At 38.3% G+C, this 20,545-nt stretch overlaps 1 protein-coding gene across 1 annotated transcript in view; it reads right to left on the reverse strand.

Moving 5' to 3' along the window:
• The window catches only part of LOC142651748 (dynein axonemal heavy chain 5-like), a 298,958-nt gene that overhangs the window by 171,519 nt on the left and 106,894 nt on the right, over positions 1-20,545 (reverse strand). Inside the window, exons 35-45 of the mRNA XM_075826792.1 lie at positions 18,319-18,518; positions 15,983-16,136; positions 13,329-13,595; positions 11,922-12,050; positions 11,267-11,482; positions 10,576-10,722; positions 10,071-10,243; positions 8,650-8,828; positions 5,370-5,557; positions 2,659-2,853; positions 1,713-1,847 (exon numbers count right to left, since the gene is read on the reverse strand). Coding sequence (XP_075682907.1) covers positions 1,713-1,847; positions 2,659-2,853; positions 5,370-5,557; positions 8,650-8,828; positions 10,071-10,243; positions 10,576-10,722; positions 11,267-11,482; positions 11,922-12,050; positions 13,329-13,595; positions 15,983-16,136; positions 18,319-18,518 — 1,983 coding nt within the window. The remainder of the gene's footprint in view (positions 1-1,712; positions 1,848-2,658; positions 2,854-5,369; positions 5,558-8,649; positions 8,829-10,070; positions 10,244-10,575; positions 10,723-11,266; positions 11,483-11,921; positions 12,051-13,328; positions 13,596-15,982; positions 16,137-18,318; positions 18,519-20,545) is intronic.

Consider the following 20,545-nt stretch of genomic DNA (forward strand, 5'->3'; position numbering starts at 1 on the left):
ATGCCTCAAAATTTCAAGAACCTAGCTCCAATCTGTGGCAAGTGGGAGGGGTATAAAAGCCAAATTAAAAACAAAGTTCTTTAGCCACATGAAACCTCAAAAATCAGATCAAGTGGTGTGGGATGATTGTGTGATGCCTCCTGTATGTCAACATGCCAGTTATCGCCACTTGTCGCAAACTGAGAGGGACAGAATCCTTGAAATGAGAGACCTTGCTTTATCACTCCGGCAGATCGCTGCACGCCTAGGCCGAGATGTCAGCACTGTTCAACGCTTTGTGTCCTGGGGGTTGGGAGAACAACAACGAACGCGAATGACAGCAGGACGTACGCAGAGGCGAACCTCTGCACGGATGGTTCATCTGATTAGAAGAATAGCACATAGTGATTCATTCTGTACTGCTAACAAAATTGGACGCCACATCCCAAGCCCAGGGTGGCAACCAGTGTCGACACAAACCATCAGAAGGCGTTTGCAAAATATTGGGCTACGAGCCAGATGTACAGCTACAGGTGTTCCATTGACCACACGCCACCGCTCTTAAAGGCTATTATGGTGCACAGAAAGACGGCAATGGAGGATGGAATGGAGGTCTATCCTCTTCAGCGATGAGTCCCGCTTTTGTCTCTGATGCATTGATAGCCAGAGATTGGGTCTGGAGACCACGTGGGCAACTCCATGAAGAGGCCTTCACAAGGGAACGTCACTGCGGTCCTACTCCCGGGATTATGGTGTGGGGAGGCATAATGTACGGTATCTGGACCCCTCTAGTCTTTACTTCGAGTACACTAACAGCTCAGCGTTACAGTGATTTGGCCGTGGTATGGTACAGCCATTTCTCCAAAGTGTCCCAGAAGCCGTTTTTCAACAGGACAATGCCAGGCCGCATGTTGCTCGTGCTAGTATGAGCAGCCTGCATGGCATAAACGTGCTACCATGGCCTGCAGCGTCCCCGGATTTGTCTCCCATCGAGCACATCTGGGACGTCATTGGTCGGCAATTGCAAAGGGAGCTACCAGCAGCCAATCTTGGTGATTTCCTTGCCGAAGTGTATTCTGCGTGGCATAACAATCCACAGACAACCATTAATAACCTCATTGATAGCATGCCAAGTGCGTGAATTTCTGCGTGTGGCGCCCATACTCGAAACCGAATAAATCAAGATGTTTGGAATATTTTGTTTCCATTATTTTATCATTTGCATATCATTAAATATGTCTATCGATCCTGTGATTTCCACAATTGCAAAACTTTTCCTTCTTGGTGTTGCAATTTCAATGTTGAGGAGTGTGAATATATGTATATATGTGTTTTGAATGGTGTCTACTGCAACAACTTCTAATACATAACATATAATATGGTACTAAACTTAAGGAACGTTTCACACAGGGCCGTCTATAGGCAAAGGCCTCTTGTGCCAAAAGGAAAGGCTACTCAAACTTTTACACCTGCTGGTACAGGACAATACACTACATAATACAGAGGCAGTATTTTATACATAAACTTTTCTTCTTGTCTAGTTAACATATTCACAACATGTCAAAAAGAACAGGAATAACATAATAATATAGAACTAGGACAGGAACAAGATAATATCATGTCAGATCAAATGCAGCTTCTCTAAAAATATGTCACATACTGTTTCAGTACCATATCAAATGGCTGGTTCACGATTTGTATGAGAGCTTATAAACCAACCCAAGGTAACGTACCAATTTTGACAAGTTCATGTCACGCAGAACTCTCATTACGACCGTCTTCTCTGGCTCATCAGGGTTAGATCTTTTAACTGCCCCCAGAGTTCGAAGGACAGAGAGAATATTTCTCAATCCAAAGTCATAATGAACCTACAGGAATGGAAATTTGTCCATTATATATATGCACGAAATAAAACAATATGAAGTACAGCATATGTATGATTTCTGTGCCCCAACATTTTTATTTATACAGTAGTTACAGGTGCATATTGCATTGAAACAAGACTTTTAGTCTATTATTTATTTCCCCTAATAGGTATCATTGCATGATTTTGCAGAATGTGACAAGAACATGGTTATCTAACAATTTACAATCATTTCTATTTATACTTGTCACAGCAATGCATTTGTAAATTCTATGTTGAAAAATATAATAAGCAGAGAAGGAATTTGATTAAGGCTTCGTTCACATATCCTTTAGGGCTCTATTCTGACGTTCCGTCGGAGGTTTCCATCAGCGTACCAAGCTATTTATTCCGTCAAAACGATGGAACACTTGAGACAAACGGAATCCATTGGGAACAGATACGTTACCATTAAAATCAATGGTGATGGAAACGGAAACCTATGGTTTGCGTTTGTGTCAGTCAGGGCTCTATTCTGACGGAAACCTCAGACGGAACGTCAGAATAGAGCCCAAACGGATATGTGAATGAAGCCTTAGATGGCAGCATTTTAAGGAATTTGCACAACTATATGAATATTAACCTATATATATGATAGATCTATCATTAAACAATAGTTGTGTAAGTACATCATATCAATATGGAATGCGATCTGATTATTTAAGAGATTCGGTGTATTATTTTATAGGCTAAGATGATTTATAAATGTCCGGATACAAATAAATACTGTAGAATAAGATGGTCAGTTTTTCAGGTCCCCATAATGATCAACCTACCTGTTTAGATAACTGTTCCTCACACAGCTTGTACAAAGTGTAGAATTTACGGCTGAGGATTTGGTTGTCCCGAAAGCCAGCACTGGCAAGCTTTACCCTCATAATAATAGCACGATCTGGTACCATCATGGCCACTGTACGGAACTGGACTTTTAGATTTTCGGGGAGCTCTTGACGTCCAGCATATCCTGGATTCTATGGGATGTAAGATTAATAGTTACATACAATAACAACTGTTTATATAAGTAGAGATGTCAAGTGATTTCGAATAAATATGAGTCAACAGCTCGCATTTAAGTTGTTTTCACAAGGTCTCCTTTTAAAGGCCATGTTATATGTGCAAGCAAAAGAATATAAAATAATAATGGTGATCGTCAGTTCGCTATTATTCTACACAATAAATTACTGGAAAATTCAGATGCTAGCTCACGTTAGAAAATTAACTGACATCAGGATATGACAGAGAGTAAGTCGGACAGACTTGGTGTCTCTTGAGTTTTCCCTGTCACCAAAGTGGCGCTCTATGTGATGTTGAAATACATCAGATTATCATTTGAGGAATTTAACCATTTGAACCATGCATGGAGTTAACTTTAGCATCCTCAAAGTTACTACCTGGCATATGCTCTCAGCATCAAGGTGCTCCAAAACATGATGTCCATATGTCCAAAACATATTGCTTTTCTTACACTCCCAGCAAATAGAAAAATGCAACTGTCCGCGTGATACAAGGTAAGCACCATTTCTGTGCTTAGGTTTCAGTAAAATGTGCTCGGAAACCAGTAAATCCTTGTGCCTACTAAATTCTTTAGGCAAAGATAACACTTCTTCGCATGAGAAAAATAAGGATTGCATTCTTATTCGACACTTCAGGAGAGTGGGGATATTAATATATACAGTATATTTACTTAAACCACTAGGGCAGGGATGCTCCCCTCTACTCCCTATTAAGTTTAACTTTTATTCAATCAATATAACGAAAAAGTGTGTTAAGTCACTGTTCTGCTCTTTATAGAGGACTGAAGTGTTGCCAAGAAGACTGATTTCCTAAATATGAGAAAGGAATAGGTGAGGTTTCCCAGTCCCCAGCCATAGGAACGGAACAGACTTTGACAAACCACGGAACGGGTAGGAGGGTTTACAACCCCATAGATATCAACATCTATTCTTCTGGGAAAAACACCATTCATATGTATTGAAATCAATTGGAGCACTATTTACACTCTGCAAAAAATGTTAATACTATCAGCATAAAATTGACGTATTATATTGAGTGTGATATTTCCTTCACGATAACAAGGATTTTTTTGTTGTGAAAAGTCTTGTCCTGGTGTGTTTTTGTATTGCACACGTTTAAAAAAAAAAGATATGAGTAAAAGTTATATTTTAAAACAAAACTCTAGTCCTATTCCAGTGATTTCTTTAAAGAGGACTGGTCAGCTCTCCTGACGTGTCTGTTTTAGTCAATAATTGTATTCCCCATAATATAACAATTCTGGAACATATTTTCTTATAACTCACCGTTGTGTCATTCCTCTGTTTTTCCTTGAAGAAGTTTATGAATAAGTTGACAATTGGGTGTTACCAGTTGGGGGTGTGTCCCTGCACAGACTGACAATATCCAATCAGTGCTGACAGAGTGAGACTGTGTAGGACACGCCCCCTTTGACAAGGGGAATGGTAACAGTTGTAAATTTATTCTTGATTTTCCAAGATGAACAACAGAGGAATGGCACAACTAGAGTTCTAGGAAAATATGTTCCAGAATTCTTATTTCATGGGGAATACAAGTATGTACTAAAATAGACATGTCAGGATAGATTTAGGCTTCGTTCACATGGAACGTCGGAATGGAGCCCTGACGCAGATGTGAACGAAGCCTTGCAGATACTCTTTAAAACACTGTTGCCCATGTGTGCTTATTTATTTATATTTGTGTCACACAGTATTAAGATGAAAATGTCAGAAACGGTTACATTTCTGTAAATAGCAATAATTTTACAGACTAATTATATGTATACAACAATTGTGAGAAAGGCAAAGATTATTTTTCAATTCGCATTCATATGCATAAATCCCCCTTGGAATGGGCTGGGGTAAAGTCTTCTATAGTATGATAGAGTTTTGGATCTTTACTATATAGAGTGCCCACCAAATATTCCGGAACACCCACATAATTTTTGAACGGCTCGAGGTAGAGGGTTGAAATTTGGTGGGATTTAATGGGGTCATAAAATCTACCAGTTAACGCCCAAAAAAAACACCCCACCCCCTTGGGTAACTCTAAAGTAAGCGTGTCTTAGACTTGCAAACAACCCTCTCCATATGCAAGTTTGAGACAGTGGCAGCCATCTTTGTTACCGGACAGTGGGGACCAGAACGCAAGAATGGAGTCAGGAAGCAGCAGTAGAAGGGCACCCGGTATGTTAACTATAATTTTGCAGTTTATAGTTAATTTTTTGTTTTTGACGAAGCATCTCTTTAGGTAAAAACACTTCTTCATGGTCACTATCTGTATGGTAAGATCTGCTTCAGCCTGAAATTCATTAATACAGCACTACGCAATGAAAGAAATTAGAACAGCAGATTATGTATCAATTTGTAACTATTTACTAACATCATTTTTGGTGGAGGCCCTAAATATATTATTTGGATTCATTATTACACAAATAACTAAAATAAATCTAAGTGTTGCCTGAAAATGAACGTACCATAGTTAAAAATATACCAAATTCTCGATCCATGTCGACCACGTCCCCATCTGTAAATATAAATTGGCTTTTCTTGTTCTTCTTGCATTGTAAGACTATGTAAATTTGTTGTGCAGCCACTGATAGCACAGGCAGCTCAATGCGATTGAATTCATCAAAACATCCCCAAGCTCCGGACTGTGCCAAACCTGTGCCAAACACAAATCAAATCAAGTGTTTCTATTATAATAAACCGATTCATTCTTAAAACCTATGATATCACAAGTACTACTCATATCTGCAATATGAACACTTGGCAGCAAAAATTCTATTAAAAGTTGTGGTGCAATAAACAGTATAGCCGTCAGTGGATTCTCATTTTCAGCGCTGCCACGACAAGCTTTCTGTGCTATCTATTTGCCTTCTTAAAGAGGCTTCCCTCTACATTTATTTTTTATAAATATACAAAAAATATTAATTGAGTTAAGAGCATTTTTTCAGTACAGCCAAGTCACTTTGCCCTTTTTCTGCCCTCAGCGTGGTGCCAATTTGCCCTTGAACCAAAGATCTGTGGAATTAGACTGATTGCTAGGGATGTGCTGAATGACAACCTATATAAAAAGGTTGCAGCTGGAAGGCCAAGTGACCTTGTGCTGACAACAGAATAACTTCAGAATACAAAAATATATGACTACTCAGGAGTAGTAGAGATTTATGGGATGACATATATAGGGTGTGTAATATAAGAATATACTTTATCTTTATTTCATATTTAAAATAAATGATCCCGAAGATCAAAAGCAGGAACTTAGAAAAGATTAGAAGATTTAAATGGGATCTGTGGGAAGAATAAACACAATTATAAGGTGTAGCTATCGGCAGATTTATCGCGACAAATGTGAGTTAACGTATAGTTTGTAATATAACGAAACTACTGTCAGAACAAAGTGCAATGTCATTTGTAATAGAGTAATGACTGTGCTGGACAGTGGCATATGTACCATCCATATGGTCTATATTACATCGCTACTTGCTGTAAAATTGGACTATTTTTATACAGAACTGTAAATTTGACGAGGATGTAAAGTCCTATACATTTATTCCAGCACTTTCTTTCTTTCTATTAGTTCATCTATATCTAGACAAAGCAATTTCTAAGTAAAGTACATTAATTCTGTGTGCTATGTGACAAATCTTATTGCCATCACATTTAACAACCAAGTTTTGCCTGTATAGAGCGAGTATAATGTAAGGTGTTCCTGGCGCAGGCTCCTCTTGGGGATGCATTTTCATAATAACATGACCTTGGACATTCTCCGCTTTCTCTGATATGGTGGAAATGTTTTTCCATTCGGTTCATATTTTTTTTTTTTAAGCTCTTAAATACTTTTATCCAGACATTTTCCACTTTCCTTACATTAAGATTCAGAAAGCAACGAATTTAGAATTGATTGCTGACACTGGTTAACCCTTGTGAAACTGGAGGAGACCTGTTCTATTTAACCAAGTCGGTTATTACTGGAATTGTTCATTGGAAGCAGAAAATGCATGAACTGACACCTGAATTAGACAGTACAATTATTTTACTGTGCCGCTTACTAATCGCTTCCAATATATCTGCACAGATTCAGGAACAAGCTACGGAGCCCGCATTTGAATATTATATTCAGTATTTAAATGGGACACCGGCCACTGAATTATTTATCAATATTACAGTCACTTAAGATGCAGACTGCTCCCACAGTAGTTTGTGCACTTAAAATGCAGGCTGGAATAGACTATGTATATTCAGATGACAGAGGATTCCAAGTAACGTAACTAACGGTTAAAGCAGAAATCCCGTTTAAGCGGAACTATCAGATCATTTTGGCTTACCAAATTGGTACCAGCGTTCTTTTGAAAGCATGTGCCCACATAACTTTCGGTTTCTTCCTATTACCTTGTTTGCTGAGATAATCGTCTTTATTATAATCTTAAAATTATTGGAAGTGTCTGATTCCCCGCAAGTGCTACAGTTCCCGACATCTAAACCTGGCCAACTTCTCCCTTCTGGCTCATCATTGACATTGCCACTCTATGCAAACCCCACTGTTCTCTTCATCAAAGTGTTGCGCATGCACCGCTTTCATTAAACCCGGCGCATGCATTAAACTAGGCACATGCGCAATATGCTCCTCCTTTCTTATAAAGTCGCCAGAAGCTGATGGCGCATGCTCCGTGACGTCAGCAGCACACCTAGAAGAGCTTTGCCCCTCTTCTTCGGCAGTGAGTCAGCCCTTCGGTGTACTGCTGACATCACGGTGCACATGCAGTCGGCTTTTGACGACGTTACAAGAAATAAGCAGCATACAGTGCATGCACCAGGCATAATGCGAGCGGCGCAAGTGCGAGACTTCAATGAAGAAAACTGTGACATTTGCATAGTGTGGTGATGTCAATCATGAGCCCTTTTATGTGGCTCTGGATTTATGTTGCTCTGGAGTCCAGCTAGCTTGATACCTGACCTATTCTAAGCGCCTGCTAACTATACTTGTAGGTATAAAGCATAAGGCGAACAACATTTTCTGACCATAATAATTTGATTTGGAGGACAATGATGAGACGCTAAAAAGTGCATCGTCCTCTTTGAAATAAATTTGTTGTGATCTATTCTACCAAATTTGACCTTTTTGTATCCGGATAGTCTACTTACTGACTTGTGCCGTAATTTTTTTTGATAATCTTTAGTAGCAACTTTAACTTGTACATAAGAAAAATCTCTAATCTGGAGATAGTAAGTACACTGCATGTGTACACCTACCTCCAATTTGTTAACATTAGCTTTTATAATAGAGAACAGCCGTACAAACTTTATAATTATCTTTCCTTTAGCAATGTAAATGTATTCAAATTAAATGCACCATTAATTTATCTATTTGGCATAAAAATCTCTTATTAATTTGCGTAATTAAATCAGTTTAACTTATGTGACTAGATATTTCATGATTAAATCTGTTCAGTACTGCCATCTGCTGGTGACATCACAGTTTCAGCTACATTCAAGTTCAATGTGCACTTAGTAACTGAAAATGTTGAATATTGGTGTACAGAACAAATGCACTGACAGGACAGACTTTAAGATAGGGTAAAGGTGATATAACTCCTCAAATAAGTGTTTATTAGTGCTCCAGTTTTCTTGTAATTGTTACTTCAAGTGATAAAGTCCTATGGAAGCCAATAGAAGGTGCTGATTGTCAATAACACATCATCTGCAGCCTTGCCAGTGGGATCACAACATTGCACGATGTGAATTCCAATATACCTTTGTAGATACGTCCCAGACCTCTGTAGTCCATCTGATCAGAGCAGTTGAAAACCACCACATACTTCCCAAGACATTTGCCCATGTCCTTGGTAGTTTCAGTCTTTCCTGTGCCAGCAGGTCCAGCTGGTGCACCACCCATGCTCATCCCCAGAGCTTGTGAGAGAGTAATGTAACATCTGCAGAATTAAAGAATGAAAAGAACATTTAAGCAGAAAGATCAACATTCCTTCACATACCACCTCAACGTCTCCTGTAAAAAGCACTGTTTTGTAGAATAAAGTTTTCTTAGTTCCTTTTTCGGACCGTTGTAGAAAACACAATAAAATCGATCCATTAGCAATTGTGTACGACTCTGGTAAATTGTATCGTTTCTTTATATTATTCCAAATATTACTTCTAGAAGTTTTCTTGGCTTGAGTCTCTTTGATCGACTTACGGTCCTATTACACGGCTAGACGAGGGTCGTGTAAACGAGCACCGATCAACGAGAGCTTGTTGATCGTCGCTTATTTGCTCCTTTCACAAGGAGCTATTATCAGTAAAGAATGGGGACGAGAGCTCGTTATTACGATCCCTTGTCCCCATGCATTTCCATCATGTCGGCAGCACGTCTCCCTGTTGTGCTGCCGACAACGATAATATTTTAGGCTGCATAAACGATACAATCAGCCATTTGCTCATTCATTGGCTGATCGTTGCCCTGTTTACACAAGGCATTTGTCGGGAATGAGCGTTTTGTGAACGCTCGTTTCGCCGATAATTGGCTGGTGTAAAAGGGCCCTTACTCTAACTAATATCAGTGGTAACAACTGTAAGATAAATCTCAGGGTAATACACTCAACTGGAGCTTGGTCTGTTCAGGACGGGCCAGTATTTCACAGCAGGGACGTTGCTATAAGTAGTGCAGAGGTAGTTGTTACATCCAGGCCTTAGTGCCTGACGGGCCCCATAGTCCCTCTGACACGTAATAAGACACAGTATTAGAAATGGCACATGGTACGTGGGGACATTGTTACAGATTTTGCATTAGGGCCCAGGAGATGCAAGTTACTCCTCTGTTTCAGGGTTTTTGCACAACTACGTCACAGCTTGCAAAACTATACAGGTAACTAACTAATCTCATTTCAAAGAGTCTATCGTCAGTCATATGTGGGTTTCAGAAGAACTTCATGAAATGCCGCAGTAATTAAGAATATTCACACAAAGTAATCGATAATAGGTCAGTGTCAATCTCTGCTTGGAAAACGGAACGTACACCATTACAGGGAATTATGTGTATCCTTCAGTTCAGAGATGTGTCCATATCAGATAACAAACAAATACATTCTTAAAATAAATACTCTATGTTGCAACCAATTATACAGTACATATGAAATTTCTATGGCATGTCTTCACAGCTCATGCCAAGTATATTTTACCTGTCAGTCAGAGGAGTAATGACCAGCCTGTCCGTGCAGCCCAAGTATTCATTACAATAGCTGAATTCAACATCGGTAATCTGGATGATACATTTGTCTATATCTTCAATGAAATAAAACCTAGATTGTTTTTGCCACTCAAAGTCTGAAGCAGATCTAATGTTCATGCGGACCTGAAAGAACAACGAATCGTACTTAAGAATATATTGCGTATTTGAAAGTTATGTCATCCTGACTTTTACACCTATTAAGAAGCGCATACTATATGTAACTAGTTTATCTACATTTTAAGAAAGTCACCCAGTCACCCAGATCTTCACCCATCATAGTAACAATTTAGTGGCTAAGTTTAATATGATAAGTGGCGTACCAACCCTAGAGCCACGGCACACAACTTCTGTTGGGCCTTTAGTATGAGTGGCCTTTACTGTATTACTGTAGAAATGATAGCTACGCTTTAAGACTCCATTGTTTTTAATTTCAGTGACTGGAAAACCCAGCTTACCAGATCATCAAAGATGTCCTTCTGGTGAACATGAATGGTGATCAGAGTCTCATACTTGGTTCTCTCCATCTTGGTCAGATCCTTTGTGGTCATGTCAATTAAATCATTCAGGAGATCAAGGAATTTCTGATTCGTTGTCTGCATAACCTGCACCAAAAGAGACAATATTGGGGGTTAAAAAGGAGCGCTTTCTAAAGGATTGCAAATTTCAAATACATTATTTGTTATTAAAATGGTTGTCTCAGTAAGATGGGATTTCCATATGCTATATTAGGGAATATGGAGGTCATAGAGTTAAGTCGCCAGCTTGGGACCCCCATCTATGAGCCAGAACAGAAAGCCTCTGGTACCAGTTGCACAGACATGGCACATGTATTAAGTGGATGGCTTATCATTGAAATGGTCACAACTGTCCAGGCGATGACAGCTGATTGGTGGGGTTTCAAAAGCCGGACCTGTGGTGACCATTTGATCGCCGGGCTGGCTTCATTTCAAAAAAGCATTGTCATAATGGGACAACCTCTATAATCTATAAAACTAATATATTTTCCTATGCTAATATAGTGTGGGGAATTGTGTATTTTATATATTTTATTCTATAGCATATAATCAGTTACACACAAATTAAATATATTAAATACGTGAATCTCAAGAAGATGCAAAGATCAACCTCTTAGTAAATAGCCATCACCTTTTTGTCTGTCTTGGAAATATTTAAGGCATCTTCAGCATCTCTCGTCCAGATCATTTGAATTCCTAGAAGACCAATCTGTGCTGGGTACATGGCCTGGAAGTCATACAGCTTGAAGCCAGAGTCACTGATGGCTATGGATGCTTGCCTGATTATGGTGTGCAACGTCTTCTTTACACCATTCAGGAGAAGTCCCAGCCATGCCTCCACATTTCCCTAAACATAAATATTAGTTCCGGTCAGCAAAAAGCATTAATATTGTACATATCTAAATAAAATGATCTATTCATTTATGTATATATTTTATTACTAATGGGATCTAGGAGGCGCACTCTTTACAATTTTATTGTTCAAGTTACATGCACCTGTATCAGCTGGACCTGATCAGAACTAGATATAGGATAACCCTATGATGACGATTTTGGCCATAAAGTAGGCAGCCTACCTTCATCACCTTGAGTTAACGCTTCTCTGCAATGTAATAAAAAATCTTAGACATAAACCCTATATTACCAACGATAAAGAGCAAATAATAGTACAGCAAAATGGTTACATGAACGTGTATGAAATGTAGAAATGATGTGTCCTGACATCTGATTTTAGAACATTTGATTGTGCAGTGCATAATATTACTCTACTTTGGCAGCAGTCTTACCTGAGCATTCACAGGCTCAATCAAATTTACTCTTTCTCCTTCTTGGGATTCAAAATACAAAATCTGATCATAGTTCTTCTCATGAAAGCCGACTCTGTTGACATTGTCAAACAAACTTAGAAGATGAGCCTGTAACAGAAAAAATTACATGAAACAGACCTCTCACCTTCCCATTAAATGGTATCATAGTAGCATATTATTAGACATCATGAGAGTTGTAGTCTGGCCTATGTATGTAGTATAAACTTAAGCAGCATAATGGAACACAGTAAAGCCTTCTTTAACCAGAAGGTAGTCACATTCTAACTTCTATCACATACCCATATAAGAAAATGAATCCCCATTCTGGAATAGCGGATAGAGACATGCAAATTATTCCTTTCATCCCATTGTAGCCATATATGCATCCAGAACTATTAACGTATAGCACAGATACAGCCTAATAAATATAGAGCTATTTATTCCAACTGGCATACTGCTGTCTCAGGCTTACTAGCCTTCATCTGTGCAAGATATGGAAACCATAGCCCTAGTTCCATAGAACTATTTAAGATGACTGGTAAAATTTTATTTGGCAGCTTGGACATCAGAATAGGCAAAACTTGGACATTAACTGCCAATTTAAAAGTGGCAATAGAATTAACTACAATGTATTATACTGGTGTTAAAAATAATTACATAATACAGATGAAAAGGAATGGGAGAAAAGGAAGAGATATATGTAAAAGATGAACTTTATTTTACCACTATTGATCCAGAGAAAATAATAAAATAAAAAAAATACCCATTAACCAATCTGCTCTAAAAAGAAAACATTTGCCTCTGGATCCCAAGTGGCAATTCGACTGAATTAACAATAAACAACAAGAACAGACAGGGTATTTGGAAACAAAGTTTGTATATTACTAATTTTTGCTGTTCTAAAATACTAAGTAGCTTTCTGCCGGTCACTATCTATGCTTTTGTCACTCCCCCTTGGAATTATTATCTCTTGTTTTTATGAGCATTGAGATAATCTGTACTTTACACAGACATAATGCTATGTCCAGTGGATGGCACGAACAGGGGAGCTGTGATCGTGCGCCATCAGTGGCTGTAGTACAGCAGACATACAGCTGCAACGGCTGAGATTGGTTACCCAAAAATTGTGACATTAAACATACAACTCTCCCTGAAAAAAACAAGTCCGCATACAACCCGATGGAAAAATAAAAAAAAGGTTGAGGCTTTTGTAACGCAGTAAAAAACAAAAAAAAAGTCTGTATACAGATATGCAATGTGTGCTTTAAACTTGTTAATGTTCCATCAACCTGAATTTTATTGAAGATACATCAGATGTTGTTTTTCGAGAATTTCAGAAATTTGTGCTCTGACATTTACTAATGCAGCATGAACTACTTCTTTTACCTGAATGGTGTGTGAATCTGAAGCTTGTCCAAGTATCTCTAGAAGGGCAGGATCAGAAACGAAGAAAAACCGGGGAAATACTAAACGTTTCTTTTCCAGGTATCCAGTAAGAGATTTTTGACACATCTCCAGCTGTTCCAATAAATGTGGTAACAATTGTGCCAATGTTTCATCACCAACACAGCACTGAACTATGTTGGGGGTCTCATGCGCCCTCTGCATGATTTTCTGCCAAGACTTATCAATATTCTGGAACCTCTTGGCTTCCTGAAAAATAAAGTTACAATGTCAGTGCCTTCGCAAGGTGATGTCATTTGTGATATTACCGGATAATATACCGATGGACAGATAATTGAAGCAGCAGGTTGAATAAACATGAGCACTTTCATTTTATAACCTGCCAAGAAAATGACAAGTGGAACCTGAATAGTAGCAATAAGTAACACCCCTGTTTTCTGTTATGTTTGAACATACTGCGGAGAGTGGATAGTGGCAAAAATGCTATTTTACTGGACCGCTTGCCATGCTTCAAATCTGGCCAGGGCATCATTTGGAGACGTAGTTTACAGCACCTGGGCTCTGAGTCCTACTATACTCTCATCTAAAAAGCAACATAGGCCTACCTATCATTATGTGCAATTATCATAACATGCTATCGTAATACTTATAGACATGAAGCTCCTGGGCCCCAATGCAAAATATGTAACAGGCCCCTCACCTACAATTTGCCATTTATAAGGTTCTGTTCACATCACGTTTCAGCCCTACTTTGGAGGCATTTACGTTGAGAGCATTACCCAGCATAAACCTCCAACATTAGGCTGCAAAGTGTGCCACTGAGCATCAATCGCTAATAGGCTCTCACAGTAAAAAAAATATATATATATTGTGCGATATACTTTTTATTTACTGTATCCACCTATATAGAATAGCGTATCTACTACATTATTCTAAACAGCAAAAAAGGTATGACGACTCGCTATAGCATGTCATCTTTTGTCATACGCCGGGTAATTGCGTGCAAACCAAATGTATCCATAAGTCCCCAGAGAGCTTTACTAGCCCATAGGCTGATTTTAGGGCTATAATATGATGCGAATACAGTCTCATACTGGTGTCTTCTTATGTGGCAAAGGGTCATTTGCGCTACCCTCAGGAACAATGGCCCGGGTGCGGCTGCTACCTCTGCACCCCCTATAGCTATGCCCTGACAATGCCGTACTACCAATTTATAGTACTGCTGTCCCTTATGTGGCAACTGCACCATCTGCACCCCTCACAGCTACACATTGAATATGCATGTTCTCCTGTTGTTTCTTCCACAGTCCAAATACCTATGCTTCTTAGATTCCTATGAAATAGAAAGCTTAGGCACTATGGCAATGGATGCAACTATAGATACATAAAAACTGTACCGGTAAAAAAAACTAGAAACTTCGAAGAATCATGAGATCTACTTTCTAAATCTTATATGTTAGCGGAGTGTCAGAATCTGCTCCCTTTGCGGCGCAACCTTTCCTCCATTGACATTCAGTACATTATCAGTCTAAGGCTAAAATAAATGTGACATAAGCAATATTTATATTGCTACATCGGTACACTTATTCTTGTTAGTATGTATATTTTGTATGCAACTTGTATAAGATTCTTAATAATATATTTTTATAAAAGGCCATCCTATTTCTTAGGTTTTAACATCTGTTCATACATATATCCAAATATATTATAGATGCAGTAACTAAGGCAACATATATCTTGCCTGACAAACACTGACACAAGGGACATCAACCCTTTGTTCAACGCTGTGTATTGGGATGTCCCTACGGAGAGAACATATGTGACCATGCCTACCATGTATTTTTCTTTTGCAGAGTCTTTTACTATTCTCCCTATGGGCTTTTCTACAAATCTATCAATTTACTGTCACCGTACCGTCTATATCGATCTGCCTTCCCTCGTTCTTTTCTTTATAAATTGGTTTGCCTTCAAGTGACAACAGAACAATATATTCAGCTAACTGCAGGACCGGGACGGCTTTTCTCCGTACTGTAAGTTACATTTACAGTGGTACGGTTTACCTTGACAATTGCAAGCGTACTCTTTTTCTTATTGTACATTATTCTAATATTACTGGTTATGATGGCTAGAAATAAATTTTACTTCAATGGCTTAGAATTCATCGTGCACAGAGACCCGAATCCATTGCGTCAGCAGCGCTGACAGGTTCAGTGACAGTGGGATCGAGCTGTTACCGATCATATCTAAGTTCAGAGACACGCAGGACCCGGTGTTACTGAACCCGTCAGTCCCGCGCATCTGACAGATTCAGGTCTTAGCGCACGATACAGCTGCTCTGTCTACAGTATACAAAGCAGCTGTATTTCAAAAAGTAAAAATAATTTTTAGTAAAAAGTGTTTAGAAAGTTGCTCCAATGACATCGATAGACTGTTTTACTTAAAAAATAAAAATAAAAAAAAGTTGCCAGGCACTGAATTATTACATGTTTAATAAAATCTGCTCCTCCATCTACCTCAAAGGAGGCCTTGACAGATATCCGTAAGGGGTGTGTTGTATGTTGTCCTAATTCTTAATGCTTTGTAGAGGTTCTTCCTTCATTTTCATTAGTTATAACAGTAAAAATACTGATGCCCACCTGTGGAAGTTGTTTAGCTATATCACCACCTACAAACACAGCTTCCAGGTAAATCCAGAGGTTCTGTACAGTGAGCCAGTTCTCAATTATTTCTGTGGTATTGGACAGCTTCTGCACCCACTGTTGTATCGTTGGTTTAAATGGTGCATTATATCTGTTTAAAGCACGAAACAATTCAAAAAAATTATTGTCATGTTCAAAAAAATCTCTATATAATGCCACAAGAAGAAAGTAAATAAAATAATGGGAATTACAAAAGGTTGTATATAGAGAATAATTCTTTGTATTCTTTGTATGACGGCCGATACCATAGAACTATCCAAATCCTGCGGTGTGTGATGTGTCATAAATCCTGTGACAATATAAAACGTATTATATATTTATATCCTTAATATATTTGTGTTTTAAAAGAATTATATACAAACATACAGTTACTCTGTCATGGGCCAGTCACATTTTCACTGTATCGGCAAAATAAATAGAAGCAGCAATTCAAACAACTGCTTAGCGACAGTACGTGCTACGTGTACAGACAGCTCCATGAAAGGCACCTGCAGGTCATATGAATTTTTTTATTTTTTTTTAGGTATGAGAAAATGTACACCAATATGTTGGATTTCAAAGGCTGAATGTCAGCAGGTTTGTATCCGTAATTCCAAACCCCTCCACAACATCGATCAGATATGTATATAGAAATCACAGGTGTCACACAGGCCTTGGCGTAAATGTCAGTGTAGGGAATTTTCTCAGCTGGCAATATCTGCACCCATTGTTAATTTGCTCTTAGAAATTTGAGAGCTTTACAATTTTTCTTTCTCTATCTGTATGCTTTGAAATGATTTTCTTCAATAGAATAGATCCACATTTAAGATGTAACCTTTTGGTGGTACAAAAGTCCACAATGTGTGGTCTTATTTATCATCAGAAATTAAAGTTAAAAAGCTTAAAATACTAGATAGGACAAAAACTAAAATTACAAAAATGATATAAAGTTGAAATATTTAATGCATATCAAAAGGAAAACTAGAACCAAACTGATGTGACTAAGTAAGGACTTTTCTTGGTTAAAAAAAAATAAAATTGGACTCATCTAGATAAATCAATGATACAGAATTGTCATAATGTTTCTCAAAAACAGGGACTACCTTCAGCACTTTGGTCTTCTATCTATCGCATGCCATCAACAAGCAAGTTTGCCAACTTTTGAAAGAGTTCATGATGGAATGGATAGCAGATGGTGAATATAAAATGCATAATATACACAAGGTATATATATATTGGCACTAATTGAACATGCACATGCTCATGAAATATTGTATTATTACACAGATGTCTAGTCAAGATTCAGGATATATGATTGGATGGCATTATCTCATTGTAGATGCTCTCTTGGAAAGTACTGATTCTCCTTGCATAGATCCTACTAGTAGAGAAACGTATGGGCAATGCTCTTTGGGAAAAAAAAAAGTATGTTAAATAGCTCTCCCCTAGAAGGAAGAAAACGGTATCTGTAGTGCCTCAATGTAAATCAATGTCCGACCCTTTATAGAGCTTTGAAAAATGACTCAAACCAGAGACACCCATTGAAATAGTGCGGTCTACAGATGGATGTCTGTGATTTGGCTATTAACTCGAGTTATGTATCAAGGCTTGGACAAGGTTTGGACATTGCCTTTACAGGCTTGTCACCTATAGGTGGCACTAGAGACACAGTTTTCTTCCTTCTGCAGGAGAGCTATTTTTTAGATACTTTAAAAAGGAAGTACACAGAGGGGAAATTGTTTTGGTCAACTCTTGATAGTGTCCCTTGTGAACCACAGACTGCCCATATTATACTCAAAACACCTATAATACATAATTTAGACTGTAAGGAGATGCACATTACATGAAGTTACTGTGTTTGAATTATTTTAAATATTCATATCAGTTTGCAAATATTATACCTTTAGAATAGACAATGGTATTAGGTTTATAACTAAAGATACAGTAATGAGGATGGTCTCCAGAGTAAAAAAAACTATTGGTAAATGTGAAAATGCAGTTAAGAAGAAGACTGAGTAACATTTATTTAGCCATTATAGCTATTCTAAAATCAGATGCCCAACTCTGTCTGCTGGTTTCTAATAAATGTATTTCCATAGTCTTGCAAAACATTGATCTTCTTTAAATTAGGTTATTACAACAAGAGGTCATTTCTCTATGTAGGAAAGAAGTGGCTGAATTATAAGCTACTTTATCAAATATTAAAATGGGTTTCTTATTCTTGTGGGCCAATGCACATACCTGTTTGTGTGGAAACACAGACAGTAGTGAGATAGAGAAAATTTGCCACTTACCTGTTGCTCATTATAGAACCTAATACCATAAGACTGTCTTCCATCAGCGCAATTTTCTCAGACGTGTCAGATCCCTTCAGTAGAAGTTCTCCTCTTGACTTAAACTGTGCGAAAGTAAACACATGCGCGCTCCATTCATTGATGACGTTTTTCAGCTTTGCTTCAATATCTTTTTCTTTGACAGCACTGATACATATGTCCTTTAACAAAGAAATGATGACAGTCATTGTATTGTATTCTATACACTTACTGAAAATGTATCATGATATATGGCTGCCAGTTCCTAGAGTAGCTGTATAATGCAAATATATTGCCAATCATGAAAAGCATTGGACTCTCTACATTTTAATTACCTAAAGACATTACCAATTTCCTAACCTAAGCCTATAACACATGCCCAAACATTTTTTAGCTCTTTTCCCTCCTAAAAACTGTCAAATAATATTTTCATGACCACCTTAGAGATTTCAGCTGGAGTGTCATGCCACAATCAAGTCTTGTAGATATTGGTAGAGAAGGTGGAAATAGTTGTACTCTATTCCTTGCACTAAATGCACAGTATGCACTTGTATTTTGACAGGGCTGATTTTACCATGTGATAAAGTGTCTTATATGGGTGACCTGTCACCCTTCCCCGCCAGGGGCCAATGCAGTAACTTTTGAAATGGTAGTGTATGTATGTAATACATATTTTTAGTAGTTTTAGTTAGGTCTATTCTTATATATTAGTGCAACTGGTTTTCTTTTGTTATTTCACATAGTTTAAGACTGAGCTGCCTCTACTCATGTTGACTATTAAAGGCATCCTTAAGGGTTCTAGCAAGTTGTCTTTTACTTTCTCCCTTCTATTTGTTACTCTTTTTATTTTGTTTTCTAGAGCTTGATTCATGCCTTCCTTTCTTTAGAATATTAAAATGTAGAAAGTAAGTGCATATTTTAAGTATAAAGATTTTTAATATGAAATGATTTTTATATGGGTGCAACTGATGCTATTTGCAAGTAGATGTTATTTTTTTTATCCTACTTCAGCAAAACACAAATCACAATTAAATCAACTTTCTATTTACAAAGGTAACATTAAATAATAGTCTGTATTCAAATCTATCATTAATTTTATTAAATAATACTTCAGATTTTTTTAAAGTACAGACACATCTTCTAATCATGTGACAGAAATGACCATTACCTATTTGCACTATTGGGAAAACAATACTTAAGGCATGGGGTTCCATGGATGCTTATAGTAATTTCAGGGGCCTAACTAGGAAAGACTTTTGACTGGGCCCCCTCCTTTGAGTGCCACACACAGTCCCCTTTGTAGATAGTGCCCCTGTAGATTCTACCATACAGCCCCCCTGTAGATTCTGCCATACAGCCCCCCTGTAGACTGTGCCATAAAGCCCCCCTGTAGACAGTGCCATACAGCCCCCCTGTAGACAGTGTAACATCCCCCTTTTAAATAATGCCCCCTTCCCACTTGTAGACAGAACCATACAGCCTCCCTTGTAGATAGAGCCCCCCACCTCCCCCTGTAGATAGTACCATTCAGCCCCCTGTAGATAGCGCCATCCAGCCCCCACTGTAGATAGCGCCATCAAGCCCCCTTGTATAGTACAATACAGCCCCCCTGTTGATAGTGACATACAACCCCCCCTGAAGACAGCGTCCCCACTTCCCCCTGTAGATAGTGCCATACAGCCCCCCCTGTAGGTAGCGCCATACAGCCCCCCTGAAGACAGCATCCCCACTTCTCCCTGTAGATACTGCCATACAGCCCCCTGTAGATAGCGTCCCCACTTCCCCCTGTAGATAGTGCCATAAAGCCCCCACTGTAGATAGCGCCTTCCAGCCCTTATGTATAGTACAATACACCCCCCCCCCTATAGATAGTGCCATACAAGCCCCCTGTACATAGCGCCATACAGCCCCCCTGTACATAGCGCCAAACAGCCCCACTAGTAGAATAGAGCAACAGGACACACACACAAAAAAAACCACAATTATTTTATTATCATTATTTTAATCACGCTGAATATTATGAAACCTGGGAAATAATTGATGTAACCCAAAAAAGCCTTATGAACAAAAAACTGAAAATCAAATTTTATTTCATGAATCTGGACAAAATAATTAATTACATTTTAAATATATGGCAAGATAAAATAAATTAGGCATGTAATTAGAGTGCAACAGGGTCACATGAAGCAAAATATAATACAAGGCAAAA

This window comes from Rhinoderma darwinii, chromosome 5 (assembly GCF_050947455.1).
Source record: "Rhinoderma darwinii isolate aRhiDar2 chromosome 5, aRhiDar2.hap1, whole genome shotgun sequence".
Lineage (NCBI taxonomy): Eukaryota > Metazoa > Chordata > Amphibia > Anura > Rhinodermatidae > Rhinoderma > Rhinoderma darwinii.